This window comes from Cardiocondyla obscurior, linkage group LG06 (genome assembly GCF_019399895.1).
Source record: "Cardiocondyla obscurior isolate alpha-2009 linkage group LG06, Cobs3.1, whole genome shotgun sequence".
Lineage (NCBI taxonomy): Eukaryota > Metazoa > Arthropoda > Insecta > Hymenoptera > Formicidae > Cardiocondyla > Cardiocondyla obscurior.
Genome location: NC_091869.1, coordinates 4,371,285 through 4,389,491, shown reverse-complemented (window position 1 = coordinate 4,389,491; position 18,207 = coordinate 4,371,285). Strand labels below are relative to the sequence as shown.

The 18,207-nt window shown below is 36.5% G+C and overlaps 5 protein-coding genes across 7 annotated transcripts; 3 read left to right on the top strand and 2 right to left on the bottom strand.

Moving 5' to 3' along the window:
• Positions 1–127: 127 nt before the first annotated feature.
• On the top strand, positions 128–4,631 carry Rbpn-5 (Rab GTPase-binding effector protein rabaptin-5). Of its 3 annotated transcripts, XR_011545917.1 has the most exons (9): positions 128–635; positions 808–915; positions 998–1,443; positions 1,640–2,136; positions 2,260–2,541; positions 2,624–2,843; positions 2,913–3,023; positions 3,106–3,331; positions 3,408–4,631. XR_011545917.1 is itself a non-coding variant. In XM_070658438.1 (8 exons), exons 1-8 carry the CDS (start codon positions 593–595, stop codon positions 3,271–3,273), a joined length of 1,875 nt encoding a protein of 624 aa, XP_070514539.1. In that variant the 5' UTR covers positions 128–592; the 3' UTR covers positions 3,274–3,383. The 3 variants fall into 3 exon arrangements, 2 of the variants coding, with proteins under 2 accessions (XP_070514539.1, XP_070514540.1); XM_070658438.1 differs by lacking the exon at positions 3,408–4,631 and having other exon boundaries at positions 3,106–3,383; XM_070658439.1 differs by lacking the exon at positions 3,408–4,631 and having other exon boundaries at positions 130–635; positions 998–1,431; positions 3,106–3,383.
• Positions 4,632–4,866: 235 nt separating this feature from the next.
• Positions 4,867–8,944, bottom strand: Pat1 (Protein interacting with APP tail-1). Its single transcript, XM_070658440.1, has 9 exons — positions 8,703–8,944; positions 8,195–8,308; positions 7,645–7,901; positions 7,213–7,392; positions 6,872–7,127; positions 6,664–6,788; positions 6,320–6,599; positions 6,079–6,244; positions 4,867–6,005 (listed from the first exon to the last, which is right to left on the bottom strand). Exons 1-9 carry the CDS (start codon positions 8,844–8,846, stop codon positions 5,776–5,778), a joined length of 1,752 nt encoding a protein of 583 aa, XP_070514541.1. The 5' UTR covers positions 8,847–8,944; the 3' UTR covers positions 4,867–5,775.
• A 652-nt stretch (positions 8,945–9,596) lies between these two features.
• Positions 9,597–11,552, top strand: LOC139103603 (ras-related protein Rab-18-B). The gene is made up of 4 exons (XM_070658447.1): positions 9,597–9,858; positions 9,931–10,048; positions 10,135–10,452; positions 10,590–11,552. The coding sequence occupies exons 1-4, from the start codon at positions 9,788–9,790 to the stop codon at positions 10,749–10,751; spliced, it is 669 nt and encodes a 222-aa protein (XP_070514548.1). The 5' UTR covers positions 9,597–9,787; the 3' UTR covers positions 10,752–11,552.
• A 289-nt stretch (positions 11,553–11,841) lies between these two features.
• LOC139103600 (protein RCC2 homolog) lies at positions 11,842–15,410 on the bottom strand. The gene is made up of 4 exons (XM_070658443.1): positions 15,028–15,410; positions 14,384–14,624; positions 13,333–14,180; positions 11,842–13,269 (listed from the first exon to the last, which is right to left on the bottom strand). Exons 1-4 carry the CDS (start codon positions 15,229–15,231, stop codon positions 13,099–13,101), a joined length of 1,464 nt encoding a protein of 487 aa, XP_070514544.1. The 5' UTR covers positions 15,232–15,410; the 3' UTR covers positions 11,842–13,098.
• An 834-nt stretch (positions 15,411–16,244) lies between these two features.
• Rps3a (ribosomal protein S3A) lies at positions 16,245–18,116 on the top strand. The gene is made up of 5 exons (XM_070658431.1): positions 16,245–16,395; positions 16,888–16,991; positions 17,105–17,427; positions 17,665–17,826; positions 17,911–18,116. The coding sequence occupies exons 1-5, from the start codon at positions 16,334–16,336 to the stop codon at positions 18,061–18,063; spliced, it is 804 nt and encodes a 267-aa protein (XP_070514532.1). The 5' UTR covers positions 16,245–16,333; the 3' UTR covers positions 18,064–18,116.
• The last annotated feature ends 91 nt before the right edge of the window (positions 18,117–18,207 follow it).

Sequence of the window (18,207 nt, the reverse complement as noted above, 5' to 3'; positions counted from 1 at the left end):
CAATTTAGCCGAGGCTTCGATTCTCGAAAGTAATATGGCGGCCGTTATATACAGAGTTCACTGAGGTGCTGCTTGTCATGGTGGATCGAGGCGCACCTTCTGCACCTTCCCTACTTCCCTTCCCTTCGAGAGGAAGGGGGACGTTTCGAAGGGACCGCGGTCCGTATCTTTGGGGGGTAAGAGCTGAAGGAACAAAATCGCGAGCCATCGTGAGCGTAAGAGGTGCAACCGGGAGGAGCAGTTTCGCCGATTGTACGTAAGTGACGAACGTGTAAAACGCGTCGTCACCGAAGATTGCCGTTGGCAAAGTGGACGACCGTCTGTCGTCGGTAGTCATCAGGTCTTGATTTCGTCATCGGACATTTGGGATCCTTATTTTTGAACGAGCCTCTGTATTCCGAGCATCTAGTCCCGTTGAAGTCAATATGAGCCAGTGACATCGCTGGCCAACGATATGCCGTCGTCGTCGTCGTCGTCGAGAGGCGGCTACCAGTCCCAACTTGGTCTCGAGGTATGCTCACCGAACTCGCATCCGTGGCAGTGACCCATCCCGGCACAATTGTCGCCCTCGTTCACGTAAAGTAATCCAACGATGGAGAACCAGGACGAACAAGCGGTGAAAGCAAACGGAAACGGTAAGTTTAATTTCATAAAACTTCAGGTCTTGAGACACTGAAAGAAAAGAGAGATATTTAAGTGCGAGAGTTGAGTTTGTCAAGTTTTTTTTTTCTAAATGCTACATTTGTCAATGTCAGGACTTCCTTGTAGTGCAGTTTAATTTAATTAAGAGTGTTTGTTATTATTCAGAGGATTCACAGGCAAAGATCAGCCAATTGGAAGCAGAAAATGTTAAGATGCGAGAGGAATTTAATGTACAAAGGGCCAAGATGAAGGAGCTGTTCCTTCAGAAAGAGGGTATGTAGTATGTGTAGCTTGTAATTTTGAACAAGTACATCTTTAGCAATTATGATAATAAAAATTTAATATGTTTTTAAAGAGGAATTAAAACGAAGGTTGGAGGAAAATATGGGCCTGCAGAAGGAGAATCTGAGACTGAAAAATGAACTGGATGAAGCTAAGAGCCAACTAGTTGTTGCAGATCTTAAAGTACAGAACGATATAATGATAGAAAAAAGGAAAGCTCAGGAGGAAATAGCATCTTTACAACAGGTTATACATGAAACAGTAGAGGAATCTTCCTGTTCAAGAAAGCAATTGATCAATGAAGTGTCTAAATTGCAAGTGGCTCTTTCCAAGCTTCAAGAAGAGAATGCACTGCTAAAGACACATTTGCCGCGTGATCCGCCTGCAGATGGACCACAAATTTCGTTGTCTACAGTGACTAAAACATTAGCTAGAAAAGTTGTATCACAGTTAGGCGCAGATTCCTTGTCTTTAGGACCAGATAATTTAGAAGAAAGCATGCGGAAGGTAAAAAAATATGTACGTAAATCTAAAATTGCATGCTACACTTTTTTCTTTTCGCAATTGTTAATAAATTTATATTTGTCATAATATAATCGAGCGTTACTAACATTTTTTTTTTTGTACTAAACTAGCAATTACAGCAAGATTTGCTGTGATATTCGTAAAAAAAAAAAAAAAACAAAGTTTGTTTAAAAAATTACAAATTTTATAGGCGCAAGAAGACGCGGAGGTTTTACGTTCATTGGTTGTGCCACTCGAAGAGGAGATAAATGCTTTAAAAGAGAAACTAAGGTCAACAGATGACGAGTTACAAAAATGTAAAGAAGTTTTATTAAAGAGGCGGCAACAGGAACCTGGTTCTTTCGAGCCGTCGTGTGATATGTGCGCGAACTACGAAGCGCAATTAGTCAAAGTAGAAGCGACTGCCAAGGATTTAGAGAAGCAATTGTTAGATTCTCAGCGCATGCTGCAAGCTCAAAAAGAGGATTTGGCTAAAGAAGTTGAATTTCGAAAAGAGATGGAGGAGAAGTGGAATGAAAAGAAAGAACAGCATAAAATCAAAGTTGCGGAGCTCACCGTTACCTCGCAAACAGCACAGTTAAATTTATTAGAAATAAAGAAAACGTTTGAACAGGTTCAAAGGAGTGTATCGGAGGAACTTTGTAAATTGACACGAGGCAGAGAAGACGTACAGAGACATCTCATTGCGTAAGATAATTTTTTAAAATTATTTTAGAAATATTACATATGTATAAAAAATTAATTATTTAATTAATAATAAAAGTTGATTTTATAATGCATTATTAATGAAATTTATTTCGAATTTTGCAGACTTCAAATGGAAAATGAAAATCTTGTGGGTAAACATAGTAAACATTCACAACAGCTTCAAAGTGAGAGTATAAATATGCCAAATACTGTTGAAGAATTACATATGAGCCTTTTAAAAGTGCGCGAGGATTTAATTACAGCCAAAGTAGCTCAAGAGGTTGCACAAGAAAAAGAAGAGACACTGCGATATGAAGTTACTTTATTAAGAGAACAAATGGAGCAGGAGAGTCGGGTTAAGGAACAAGATAATGCTGTATTGAAAAATGAAATAAGCGGATTAAGGTAAGCGATACACAATAATTATATGTGCAAGAATAAAATGATATGTAATCGATTCATAATACCACGATATCGTATTTTACAGAACGCAGTTAGATAAATATATAAGAGATCATCGCGCACTCGCCGAGAAAGAAGAGAAACTTGATCGGTTAGAAAAACAGCTACTCGAAATACAAAAAGAGAAAAAAGATGCAGACTTAGCTATAACTGAATTGCGTCAAAGAGTTATGAGTTTACAACAAGAACTAGACACTAGCGAGGCCGTACAGAAAGACTTTGTTAGATTATCACAATCATTGCAGGTAATGGTAATAATATGAACAATAAATTTAATTGTAAAGATATAAAATATTAATTCAATGCTCTTACAGGTACAATTGGAAAGAATTAGACAAGCAGGTAGCGAAGTAAGATGGCAACACGAAGAAGATGTCGAAGAGTGTCCCAGTTGCCATACTTCGTTTTCAGTTACAAAAAAGAAGGTAAGATAAAAAAATGCAGAATAAATTATTACTGTCATATATTATACATAAAACAGTATTAAAGAAACATAATATCATGCAGGTACATTGTCGTCATTGTGGCCATATATTTTGTCAATCTTGTCTCTCACACGTTGTGAATAGTGGGCCGAAACAAAGACCATCCAGAGTCTGTGATGTTTGTCATACTTTACTAGTGCAAGATACCGCACCATATTTCAGCCAAGAACCTCCACATACACCTGATTAAAATGTTCTAAAATTACAGGATTGTAATGCAGTTTAATGAGATGTGCAATATCAGTCCGGTAATAAACTGATTAGTACGTCTCAAAAATATACTAATTATTGAGGTGATTAACAATGACTTTGCTTTATTTGTAGAGAGAAAGAAAAAGGGGGAAAAAAATTTAGAAATGTTGATAGCGTAAAAATGGAATTTAAATAATATTCCTATTACCTGAAAATCGGAGTGATACAACAGATATCGTGTAAATATTTGCATAATTATGTACTACCTAATGGTTACTGTAATTTAAACAGATTAAAGCTTTTGAATGTATGTGAATTATTCAGAAGAATCGTAAGTATTTATATTACATTATCTTATCTTTATTTAATTATGGATCTTTCGAATATTTAATTAAAAATTTTGCAAATTTATGGAATAGATATCCAACTTTTTTTTAATGGAAACATTTTTTGTTTCCTTAATTTATCTCTATATACTTTTTTTGTATATAAAATGAATTAAATTAGTATTTTTAATTGTTATTGAAGCAAAATATAATGTACAATTATTAAATTTTTTATCTTATGACAGCTAACTTAATACAATCATTAATAATGTAATGACAATACAAGGACAATAAGAACTTAAGGTGTAGTTGAAAGCGCGCATGTAATCTATTTAAGTTCTCTGAAATCACAATTTAAATTTATATATTATTACTAAATAGATTATACTTTGTCAACTATGCCTTGAGCGCCTGCTACCCCATGTATTGTCTAAATTTATCAAAGAGGCTTTATTATCTATTTAATTGTACAAGTTTACAGTGAGTGACTACTACCCTCATTTGATATCGATTCGAAGTGCCTGAATAATTTTTAAGATTAAAATTATACAAAATTGATGAACACTTGTAAATAATTAATGAGAGTGTGAAAAATTTATTATTTTCAAATAGAACAATTCAAGAACATGCGCGCGTTTATAGTTTTTAATTATCTATTCGTACAGAACAGCTGTATAAGTAATTATAATCGATAATCATGTTCTTGTCGATTACAAAAGTAATTGTAATCGTAATTGTAGGGACTACTTTTTTTTAGAGTTCTGGCATAGAAACAAAATGCTTAAAATTTAGGATATACATAAGATCTATTTTTAAATTTAAATGTCAAATTTTATGAGGTGAGAAGGTAACTTTATATAACAAAGCATCCGTTTCAACAAATTGTTCACCGAGTTTTAATAGCTTTAATACCTATCTTTTCAACTACATTACTGTTATAAACACAGGCGCATGTATTTCGAATATTTTTTGTTACTTAAAAAATATGATTATTGTACTCTTGAAATAAACAATGAATTAAACATATAAATGTGTTCGATAAGCAATTGTAACAAAAAATATTTTATATGAAACCTGAGCAATTTTCTTTAAAAATTAGAACTGTCAACAAATAGCGTAAAGTATATATATATATATATATATATATATATATATATATATATATATATATATATATATATATATATATATATATATATATATATAAATAAATCAGATTAAAACATTGACAAATTTATGTTAAAATGATATACGTAAATACAAAATATTTAAAAAAAGATATATTATTATAAGCAAAAATTTTTAATACATCGAGATAAAACGTAGATAAACATCGAATTTAATATAATTCAACATAAGCACAGTAACTCAAACTAAAAAAAAAAGAAGCTCTCAATGTTTACATTGCATTATCGTGACTAATAAAAATTTATAAATTAATTAACATTTTCAGCATTGCATAAATTCGAATTAAGGCTCCTGCTGATTAGATTATAAAATTTGCGTTGACGGTACAGCGTCATAAAAAGGTAAAATTATGAATTAAAAGGCACAAAAAAAAGAATTAAAAAATTATGAATAAAATAAATTTATTCTTGTGACTTACAATGATATTTTTTATTTTAGTGCAGTGTTTTTATATTAAAAATAATTACAGCATTGAAATATACCGAAGACTCTTTTGTTATAATTTAATACGTGAAAAAAAATACGTATTTCACTTTGTCAAACTTATTTTCTATTGATAAATATGCAATTATAAATCGGTTACTAAAACAAAAAGAAAGTTTTCGGTATATTTTACAAGTTTAATCCATCAATTACAAATTTTTTATTGAAAAACTTGTATTTTAATGTACGCCACAAGAATTTTTAAGACATATTTCCTCTCTTTTTACGTCGTCAATCCAAAATGGTTGAAGTTAACAGGAGCCTCAATATTCTTTGTTACGTGATAATGATACTACGCATATATTATAAAATATCAACATAAGATAAATAGAAGTATTATTCGTACGACCAGATCAGTTTACTTGTCAATTTAAGTTTTATGAGTTATAACGGCTTGTTTCCCTACTTTATCCCAAAGATATTTTGAAAACGCAACAAAGATCGGTAAATCGCTCAACATACAATGATGAATAAAATTTGAATTAAACACACTTATTGATATATCACATGGAAAAGAACACATTCATTACGTTTGTGATTGGCTGTGGACGTTTTTGTACATCAATCGGTGGTTCTTCAGATTGAGCGTGTTTATCTCTAAGCTCCTTCCAATGGTTCAATATGTCTGTGTATTCCAATATCTTTTCGTAATCGTCTAATTTATTGTACACGTGTAAAAGTCCTCGATAATCATATTCTAAACCACTATAACCCTTTCCGAATAATTTCAAGCCTATCAAAATAAAATTTTGCAAAATGTAGTTTCGTATTATGATAAATACAATTTAAAACACGTATATACTTACTGATTGCGATACTACGATGATAAAGCTTCTCGGCGTCTCTGTATCGACTCATATGGAAATTGTATAACGAAGCTAAATGTCCTATACTCAAACCTACTTCGTAATCATCAGGTCCTAATAATTCTTCTTTAATACCAATAGCCTTTAGATGCATTGCTTCTGCTTCCTAAAATAAAGTACACGAGTAAATAAATATATTGCGTGTAGATATACGTAATTTTTATCGTGTATATTAACACACCGGAAACTTCCTCATACTCTGATAAAGCCGACCCAAGTTTCCATAATGTTTCGCTGTTTGTACATTCCTTTCACCGAATGCGGTTTTCGACATTTCCAGAGCAGACAAATGAAGATTCTCGGACTTGAGTAAGAGATTCTGTTCCGACAATGGCGTAGACGCGTTATCTATAGCGATTTCCTCGAGGATAAGCGCTTTTATCCTTCTAGCGCTTGCAAGCATCAAGTGATTCGGAGGTAAATGTCTCTCCATTATGTCTATAGCTATACCAGCATGATCACTGCAAAACGAGAATTAGGTACAAAGTACAACACGATGGGTCAGATGTAATTCCAATGGGTTACCTTGCGTCGTCAAACCTGCCAGAGCTATATTCATGCACGTAGAGAGCGTAAGCTAAGTCTTCATGTGCCAAGGCAACATGAAGATTAGTTCTGCCGAAAATAGTTCTTCTAATATCTAACGCAGTCTAAAACACAAGAAGGTACCGCTTTTACAATCTCCTACGTAGAGGTTTATAATAATATGAAAGAGATATCGAGCATTAAATACCTTGTATATAGTTACACTATTGCTGATGCTATCAAAGTTTAGTAAGAAAAAGCCGTAGTCGATAAGAACGTCGCTATACTTTGGATGATCCGTATCGAATATTTCTCTTGCAAGGTACACGGCTTCCTTAATCAGTAAACCTGCTTTTTGGAACTCTCGTTTTACTACACACGATTTCGCAGCCTGCCGTAAAACGTCGACGATAACCCCCGCGGGAAGCGAAGGTTTTAACTGTTTTAACGCTTCTACACTCCATCTAAGTAATAATAAGTAAGATTAACGTCAAAAATAAAAATTGTTCTAACTAAATAAAAAAATTAAAATTTTAGGTAAATGTGCACCTGTAAGCTTCGTCATATTCACTGCGTATGTAGAATAGTACGCTGAACTCAGCAAATAGGGCAGCGTGATTACTATTATTATACTGCTTGCTTTTTAACTTTTCTATCGTTTCCAAAGCAAGCTGGTGAGTCTCCGCAGCTCCGTCGAAGTCACAGTACGCCGCTTGTGCATGTAACAGTCTAAAATAAGGCAACGCAATATATTAGATCTTTCAAACAATTTTTTTTTTAATGAATAACAACTGCTGATTTTCAGCGTCGCGTCTTTTTTCGTAAAATTTTATAATTTTGAAAAAATAATTAAACAAAAAATAATAAAAATAAAAACATTTAATTCGATAAAATAATCCCGAAAACGCGTGCAAAATAAAAATATGTTTCATGATACTTGCAGATGTCAATTGAAAATTAATACATATCGACGGGCCTTACTTGTGACAACACTCCAACGTTCTGCACCAATCTTTTGGGGTTTGATTGTGATCCAAGCATAACTGCTTGCAAGTTAACAGTACTTCTTCACTCTCCGAGTACCAGCCAGCGTCGCTAAGAAACCCGCCGAGTCTGAGACCTAGATTTATTAATTTGTGAATTTCTTGTGATATCTGGCTCTCTCTCGCTTGAAAACAGCACATGTTGTAACTGATAACCAGATGCTTCGCTATCCTTATCTTATGGTCCATCGGTGCCTTTAATTACGAGAACACACGAAATGTAAATACTTTTCAAACTTCAAGAAATACGAATACAATCCATTGAAGATGACATCAACCACACTCAGATTAACATTAGAAATAAATTGACTGAATAATACCTGTACTTAGTGCAAACGCGAGTGATTTTCTATTTAACATATGGAAAAGAAGACTGGGTTAGGAATTGACATTTTACTTCAGGTAACTCCAGTTAATCTAATGATTGATTAAAGAGATCCAAGTCTGGTTCATGTCATCCTTGAGAATTTCCACGTGGTGCTGCTCACCTGGAATATTCTCAGGAGGTGTAGCCGCCGATTGGTGACCTTGAGCATCTTGGAGAAAGTCTCCAGATCGCTTAATTCCGCTCCCAATATACATAGTCTCCTCTCTCTGTACAGCTAAAAGATATCAATGAGATCAGATCAGTGAGAGATAAATGGAATTGTCAAACGTTAGGCATGCACAGTGATATCAATCGGAGCCAACGAAAGACTGTCGTTTTAAGGCAGTCGGCTAAGACCAAGCGTGTCAAAGCTGGCTCGCGCCGTCAAGCGGGTTCTCGGCGACTCGCGAGGGCTCGCGGAGACGAGCGATCGCGCGTCGCCGTCGGGAAGCCCGGGTGGCCCAGGAACAATGGCACCCCCGTGGCCGTTGAGGGTGGCAAACCGAGACGCAAAAGCGTGACTGTCATCGCGGTCGGGTCCGATTGTCTCTTCCTCCCCCCCGCCCAGTCCCTGCGCCCGTCACCGTCGCCGCCGGAGACGACGGTACGGCACCTCGACGTCTTCTTACCTGGTAGTAAAGATCGAACCGCACGCTCTTGGGCAGGTCGACGAGATATGGCTTGTAGATGCGGAACTTGTCGACCACCGCGGACACGCACAACTGGTAGAGGCTGCGCGTGGAAAACAACCGTGGCTCGCGTCCATCGGCCATTTTCGCGAACGGCCTTTTTTTGATTAATCACCAACACAATCTCGACGTTGTAGCACCGCGCCGTGCCGCGCACCGTTGTCGCCCACCGCTGTCGAGTAGCGCGCGCGCGTGCTTCATGCGCTACACGCGTGAAGCGTGGTCACGCGCGTGTGTGCGTACGCGACTCCAAGCGCGCGACGGTACGTCCGTACACTGTGTTACACTTGCACGCAGTAATTCGCCAGGTCATAGCGGCAGCTTATCCGGCTGATTTTGATCCTCGCTGATCGCGCGAACACCCGAGCCGCTCGTTAAAGCGATCGGGATAAGCTAATAACGCGAGCGACACGAGAATCGTTTAGAAAATGAATATGTAAAACGTAAAGCACCAATTTTGTCTTTTATAATGGTTTTTGTTATCTATTTCCCACGACAAATACGTTTTCTTTGCAGCAAATTAATCGAAGTGTTAATTCTAAAACATATTTTATCATCAGAATTTCCTTTTAATTTTAAGAAAACCTGTTACGATCCGCCACCGTCGCCACCGCCGGTAGTACGAGTCGACAACGAGTCAGATCGACGTTATTTTCAGCAATTTTTAGTAATACATCTCAATGAGTGGGTATGTAATTTCTTTTTATTTTAATTATTTAATTTTAAGTAATAATTAAAGAAATTTAGATTTTAGAAAATTCGCCGCCAGTCGGCGACTGTCGTCGCTCATAAATCGAGTAGTACGAATCAACGGTTGGTCGTAATCATATGAGAATACATATATGTATACAGCATTTATACATGTGTGCCTGTCATGTATGTACGTAGCGCAACACAGTGGTCAATGCCGTCAATGGTGTTTAACGTGCGCAACGTCGACGACGTTACGAAGTGTTCGAAGAAGCAGTGTCTCCTTTTTTTTGCGCTAGATTAATATCAGCTGATTTATCTAAAGACAAACCATCATGGATCAAGAGGACTACCTGACGATACTGAAAATTCTCATGATAGGCGAGTCCAACGTAGGAAAATCGAGGTAATTCGCGAAAGGCGACTCAGTCCCGTGTACGTATGATGAAACGCTAATTCGTTATAATATCGTTTCCAGCATACTTCTGAGGTTCACCGAAAATGAATTCTACGAGAACATGCAAAGTACGGTCGGCATGGACTACAAAACCAAGCAGGTTACCATCGACGGCAACGTGGTGAAGCTTGCGATTTGGGTTTGTAATTACGCCTTTGTTCACGATGCGAATATAATGTAATCTACGTGACGTATTGCAGCTTTATCAAGTTGTTCTGTTTACAGGATACCGCTGGTCAAGAGCGATTTCGCACTTTAACCCCCAGTTATTACAGAGACGGCCAAGGTGCTATCTTAATGTATGATGTTACAGATCGGAATACCTTTGTGAAACTAGAGACATGGCTTAATGAATTGAATACATATTGCAATAAAACTGATATTGTCAAAATGGTAGTGGGCAACAAGATAGACCTGCCAAACAGAGAAGTAAGCACAGAGGAAGGCCTACAATTTGCCAGAAGGCACCAGACTTTATATATTGAAAGCAGTGCTAAAACAGCAGATGGTGTAAAATGTTGTTTTGAAGAACTTGTACAAAAGGTATACATAGAATTTATAATTTCATATATTTTTAAGAAAGATTATAATTATATTATTTATAATTGTTAGAAGATTGTACTTATAATTGATATTTTTGCTCATTTATGTTATGTGTGATATATTATTTTATGTAATAGATCATACAAACACCTGGTCTTTGGGATTCTCATTCTTTGCAATCCTACAACAATGGTACTATGAGTGGTGCAAGACATCGAATGGGCAAACGAGGCATGCAATTAACTAATGATTATCAACAACAGGATGCATATTCAAATTGTTACTGTAGTATGCTGTAATGGACTGTGGAAAAGTACATGTGCTGCAACAATAGTGTATATTCATGTGTTAAGTTTGAAGATCTTGTCTGAGAAGTAGATATTGAGGGAGGTGGAGTATATCAAGAGGGTCAACTAATAAGTCACTTCTTTATACATATTGTATATTTAAATTATACAAAAATGATTTTAAAAAGACAGCACTTATGTACACACTTTAACATATAAATTATCCTTGAAGATTAAGTTAAATTTTACATAAAAGTCTACAATGTCGAGCAAAATTTTGTGTTTATGTAAAATACATAATTTACAAAGACTAAGAAAACACTGATAGATATATAAGATATTTATATGGATTATAATCGGTAGTATCTATCGACTAGATTTTGTACAAATAAATTCAAACACTTTTATAGTCTCTTTTGATTGTGCTTGTCGTTTTACATTTTGCACAGTTTGTGTGTTTAACGCATATCGTTGTACATTTTTAAAAATGTGTATTATATTGTAAAAATGTATTTAGAGATGTTATTTCCTTACTTTGTTGATTGTGTTAATTCCTAGGTGTTATTATATATACATGTCTTTAAAAAAATTATATATTACACCGAGAAATTAACGAGTATATATTTTACAAATATTTCAATATCACTACAACTAATTGTAGTGATAATATATGCCAAAATTTGTGCGTCTTGGTTGCACAATGTGATTTTTTGTCAAAAAAAAAAAACTTTGTAAAGCATAGACGAAAAAAAAAGCTGTATCACGTACCAGTTATGAAATCTTTAGCAATAATAAAATTGTGTATTCTGCTTACATCATCACTGATTCATAGGCATAATTTTAACGTGCTTATTCATGACGCTAAATTGCTTTTATTAAAAAACTATTACTTGATTACAGTTTTGCCAAAGAAAAGAGGGTTACTTCTTTTGATACAAAATATTATAATGTGCATACTGTAAGGGCAAGTTCGAGAAATATAATCTATGTATAATTTATTCATTTGTAATTAAAATAATTTTTCTGTGTGTGATATAATTATAACGTAAAATATAAAAAACTATAAAATTTAATTTTTTTAATTGATAAATGTTGAAACAATTTTCTTAAAAATTAATAGGGCAGAAACTTCCAACCCAATTTTTTAAAAAATTTGTTTATTTCATATTTGGACTTGTACATTTATCGCAAGTTTATCAGAAGAATATTTCGGTGCAGAAATCGCACGAGAGTATTATGTGGAACGGAATGGAATGAATATCTGAACATCACAATAAAAGATGTTGATAATACATCTTGGCAGTGATTGGAGTTGTAAGTATATTAATATATATATATTTATATATATTTATATATATTGTTACTAAACGCACTTTCTGATTCGTTATGCTTTATTGCGTACTCGACCAAACAATTTTTAACCTATCTACGATAATTGTACACAAAAAATGTCTCACGAGTTATTTCAGATTAAAAAAAATTACAATTTTTTATTATAAAATATGCATAACTATGTAAATTTACCAAACTTTTCGTTAAGTTTAAATTAAGAAATTTATGACTTTTCCAATTCTTTTTTAGTTCATAGAATATTTTTTTTTTTTTTTAATCTTTCATTCATAAAATACTTTTTTAATAATATAATATTCATATTACGTTCAAAAATAAAATTAAATATATGTGCTTGTTTTAACATAAGCAATATTTTACATAAAAATACTTATTAAATTATTTTCCTAAGTTGTTAATAAAACGCAAAATTTTAATTCATATACAACCGTTAAAATACCTAATTGAATTGTTCACTCGCATTAATCCTATTCAGAGATTTATCTCTGTACTTGTATTGTAAAAAACGATTCCTGCAGATGTAATGATTCAGGTACTACTGTGATGAATCAATGATATAAACTATTTGAATCGATTAAGAAAGCGATAAAAATGAAGGCAGTTACTGCTGAATTCAATCAGTTCTCTTTCCAATTCTTCAGCTTCTCAATAAATAGCTATCTCCATTCCGATGAAAATTGCAGCAAACTTCAATAAAATAGCAACGTATCAAAATATATTTTTGCATCTATCTTGTTTGGTCTATTATCCTGAGCTGCTAACAGAATGGGTTTCAAATGTCATACAGATCGACTTTTATTCGCGCGTTAAGTAAAAACTGGAAGTACAAAGTAGAGTAATATCTAATATTATAGTTCTTTTCTGGACGTTTCGTGGCGACCTATTGTTATTCTCGAATACGTTATTAAAACTCGTCAAAACTGCTGTGGCTTGTTGAAGGAACTTTCCTTCTGGCTCAATTTATATAGCGACGTAATAGAGACCCGTTTATGCAGTCGAAGAATACATTTTAAACCGAGTATACTTGGAGCTTATTAATTTTGGCCCTTTCTTCCTCGGTATCGTCTCGGCAGATCATAAGCGTATGAGACAGACCACACGTAACGGCAGTAATGTATAAACCTTCCAAAGCTTTTACCTCCATCGGAGTTGTCGACGACTTTCGCATTTCACCAAAACCCTAAAAAAAAAAAAAAAAAAAATCGTAATAATTTATACGTTAAATAAAGTATAGATATCTTACCAATTCTCCAAATGTAGGACTGGCGCCCCAAGCGATAACAGAATCATCGGCTGCGACCACCACGCTTGTTTGCGAACAACCGACGCATCGAATCTCCCAACCAGATAGGTCTTGAATAGGCTTGGGATACATGTTGGCTTCGCCGGTGCGTTTAGTCTGACCAAACATCAAGGCAGAGCCGTGTATGTTAATCGCGATACTGTATGTGCTGCCACAATGTACCGCACGGACACCGCGGTTGGGTGGCTCCAAAAACTTAATCAGACGTGGTACCAATTCGTCGCGTTGCTCATTGTGGCCTAGACGGCCAATCCCGCCGAATCCCCAGGAGAAAGCGCGGTTCTTGCTGTCAATTGCAACAGTGTGATAGTGACCGCAGCTAAAGTCCGTGATCTCAACACGGTCCATCGGTGTCGCATGGCCGTCTTTACCCTTCTCCACGTACAAAACAATTCGCTTAGGCACTTTCTCATAATGAAATGCCATTTTTGTATTTGTGATAAAGTATTTGCCGTCGGTGTTATGACCCAAGGCGCCGTACTCCGGGCATCCGAAGGAATGCATGCCACCTTTGATGTCCAGAATCATTGAAAATTCAGCGCCGCATCCTACTTTAACTATCGGTGGTCCGGAATACTTTACTTTGGTGGCGGTCACAATACAAGGATCATTCTTGCCGACCCCGCATTGGCCCAGTTTATTGTCGCCAGCGGCAAAAACTAAACCACGGCTTGTTAAAAATAAAGTGTGATTGCGTCCACAGGATGCCCCTATTACTGTATGTCCTTTTAAAGCTTCGACTTCGGTAGGCTCGTCGCGACGCTTTGTGTCTCCAACACCCAATTGACCTATGCAAATCGTGTAGTTTCGATAATAGTCGAATAAATGCAATGGAATAAATTGCAACAATTGCATATTTAAATACAATTAAATGCTAATATATTCAACAGATGCTAATATATCTATTTTAAATTAACTTCTAGAATACTGAACGTAAAAGTTTATTACTGTTCTAAACATTTTTTTTTATGCCGCGTTCTATAGACATTACCTTTATCATTTCTACCAAAAGTCAAGCATCTGTTATCCTCAGTAACGACAATGCTGTGGGATGCAGCGGGACCAGATGCAATTAATCGTACTCTCGCGTTGTTCAAGTTTTTAAAGGTGTGCGGCGTCCACAGGCTACGTCCCACATTAGCCTTTACACCTTTAGGCGGTGCCTTGCGACCAGCCATCTCCCAATTAGTAAGGCCACACATGAGCAATGTTCCAGGCTTGCCCCAGCCACCCTAAAGGTAAAAAAATTTCACATTTTCTCTACATACCTTTAATACTATTAACATATTTCGATTAATCTATGAGCTAAATTTATAATTAACGACTGGAATCAAATCGACTATATTCGAGAATAATTTATAAAGCGATGCCTAAGTATGTATCAAACTTGTTGAACACAAATTAATATATTCTAGATAATTAAATATTACTATATAATTAATAATTCTAAATAAAAAAAAGAAATAATTAACAAAAACTAGTGGTTCCCAGATTAACTTGATAACGCTAGGCAATCGGATTTCAATCGGCGCGGCCGTTCGCGTCGCGTCGTGTCGCGGGACCGGGCGCGTCGCTCGACCGCGGGCGGGGGGACGCGTGAGAGCGAAAGAGGGAGGAAAACGAGGGCATTATCACCTCTGGAGCCGGCAGCTCGGGCATGTCTGAGACGTCTGCGAGGGGATCCTCGGCTGCGGCGTCCTCGCCGTCGATGTTGGATCCGGCCTCGGCATCTTCGGCTTCGGAGTCGTGCTCGCTGGAGATGTCCTCTTCGTCGTACTCCACCTTGCGCACCTTCGCGCGGCTCTTCGCCTTGCTTGTACTTTTTCGCTTGGTCGACATAGTTTCGCGGCCGAGACGGCGCTCTGGAGAACGGGGCGTCGCGCGATCCTCGGTGGCCTCCTTTTCCGGGCCTGCTTTTTTTTCCTGGTGCGAACGGGCGATCGGGACCAGGTGGACGGTGCTCGGCGGCGTCTCACGCTCGCGGCCGCCGCGGTGACATTTATCGATGTAATGGCGCTGAGGGAGCCGCGCCGCGTCGCACCGCGCCGCCGATGGCGGATCGACAACAAAAACGCAGCCACCTGGTGCTCAAAAATCATAATAAAACCATGCTCCCGCGATAAGTATATACATATACGCGTATATACATGCACGCGCGCGACACCGCAGTTTATGATTGTAAATCGCGTTCCAACCGTTTCAAACCGTTCCGGAAGATTGGAACGCCCGGGACGCCATGAAACTGGATCGTTGTAAAGCGGGAAAGTTCGATCCTGACGGTTTTCAGCCTGTCGCGTCTTCCCGAGGTCGCAGCCGAGGTTTCCTGGACAAGAGTCACCCGTCGCCAACGTTCGAGAAGTAGGAAACTCGAGCGGAGCGAGCGGGTATGTCGATCAAGGCCCATTATTGTAGAGGTTAGGTTCGTGTGCGCAACAGGTTACGCCGTTATGCGAGAGCGCTTATGGCATGCGCTTATGGAACACGGTTCTCGCTCTGTTTCAGGTTAATTCGCGCACCGGCGAAAATCTAGCTTTGAATCTATATTTCTGCGGTAAGGAACATTTTCAGCTCTTTTACGGTGCTTAAAAATTGTTTTACAAGTTGTTTGATTTATAATTATACATTATTTTTACAGATAAAACTGAAAAAGTTCATAGAAATTTAATGAACCAGTGAGTTAATGCTCCGGTAATAATACATAATATAATATATAATATTTATTTTTACTACATTTATAATATATGTATAATCGATATAATACTTATGTATTTTGCTGATAATATAGGAGAGTTGGAAACGTCGACTGCTCTAATCATGTGAACGTCACGCAGCGACGCCGACTGCGCCGACATTTCTTTTCACTTGAGTGGTGACTTCCGATTTCAAGCTCCCATTCGTGTTCCGTCAGGAGAACGTTTCTTTTCGTCTGTGACACGGAATCATGGCGGTCGGCAAGAACAAGGGACTTTCGAAGGGTGGCAAGAAGGGCGTGAAGAAGAAGATGTAAGTAAATAATGCATCGCGAATGTAGCCTGTCGTCTCGCGCTTACGATGGGCTTTTCGTCGCGTTATCGTTTTGTATGATGTCCTTGGTTATGTCTGATCTTTCGCGTGCCCGGTGCATATGTGTCGACATAGAGAATGCTGTCGTTTGTAAATGTAACGTGATGACACGACAAACAATCGCATCTTATCTTGATCGCAGTCAAATGCGATGAGAATTAATTGTTCTAAATCGATTCCGTGTTTAAGGATCACGCCAAGTAAAACCTAGCCTAACTACTGCATTACGTACTTATTGGTAGCTTGTGATATCGATATTACAGTTAATTAAATAGAGACATTAATTTACATTAAATATAATGCACTGCTTTATTTCAGAAACGTGAAAAATAAAGGTGTAGATTAAAAAAAAAATGGAAAAGTTTAAGTTTGACTATTAATATATTGTATGTTATACATATATTTTTTCTCACACAAATTTCGTTATTTTAGTGTCGATCCTTTCACTCGCAAGGACTGGTACGATGTTAAAGCACCATCTATGTTCGCTAACCGACAGGTTGGGAAAACTTTGGTTAACAGGACTCAAGGAACAAGTAAGATTTTATTTGAGCTTTATAATTAAATCTGAATATATTTTGTTAAATTATATAATGCATAATTATATGTAAAATAATGTTTGTTAAAATTTATTAATTTTATTTTCCAGAGATTGCCTCTGAAGGATTGAAATTCCGCGTGTTTGAAGTGTCCCTGGCTGATTTGCAAAGCGATCAGGATGCAGAGAGGTCTTTTCGAAAGTTCAGATTGATCGCCGAGGATGTCCAAGGTCGCAATGTATTAACCAATTTTCACGGTATGGATTTAACAACAGATAAACTTAGATCAATGGTGAAAAAATGGCAGACCTTGATTGAGGCCAATGTAGATGTGAAGACCACTGATGGCTATCTGCTTAGAGTTTTCTGCATTGGTTTTACAAATAAAGATCAGCTCAGCACAAGGAAGACATGTTATGCTCAACATGCTCAGGTTTGTATTCTGATGAATTATTTGTTATGTTTTATGCAATTCCCTATCTATTTAATTTTTTAATAATTAAATAGTAGGAGATATTGCGTATATTAATGCTGTTACTTACCACGCTACTTCCAATTTGGCAAGTAGTGAAATTTAAACATGCTACAATAATATTATAATAATGTATATTGGATACTTTTAATTAGTTTTTTAATTTAATTAATTTTATAATGTATAAATTATTTTTAGGTTAAGAAAATCAGGCAGAAGATGGTTGAAACGATTACAGAAGACGTCACTAAAACAGATTTGAAAGGTGTTGTTAGTAAATTGCTTCCGGATGCCACGGCTAAGGACATCGAAAAAGCTTCGCAGGGAATTTATCCTTTGCACGATGTCTACATTCGTAAGGTAAGAATGCAATTATAGTTGCATCAGAATGATTTAACGCTTCTTTAAAAAGTAAAAAGTAACTAATAAAAAATAATTTTTCAGGTAAAGGTATTGAAAAAGCCGCGCTTCGAACTCAGCAAACTATTGGAGTTGCACGGAGATGGTGGTGGTAACAAGAGCGAGGAGACTGGCGAAACTGGTTCCAAAATCGACAGACCGGAAGGTTATGAACCACCAGTACAAGAGTCCGTTTAGGATGGATGTTTGAAACTTTCATAAAAATAAAAACCAGACGTTTGTGTAAATAACACCTTTATTCATACATATATATTTTTTACCCGTATTTAGTGCACGCCGTACACTAGCGTGCACTACAAGGTACCGCTATTAACCCATCGT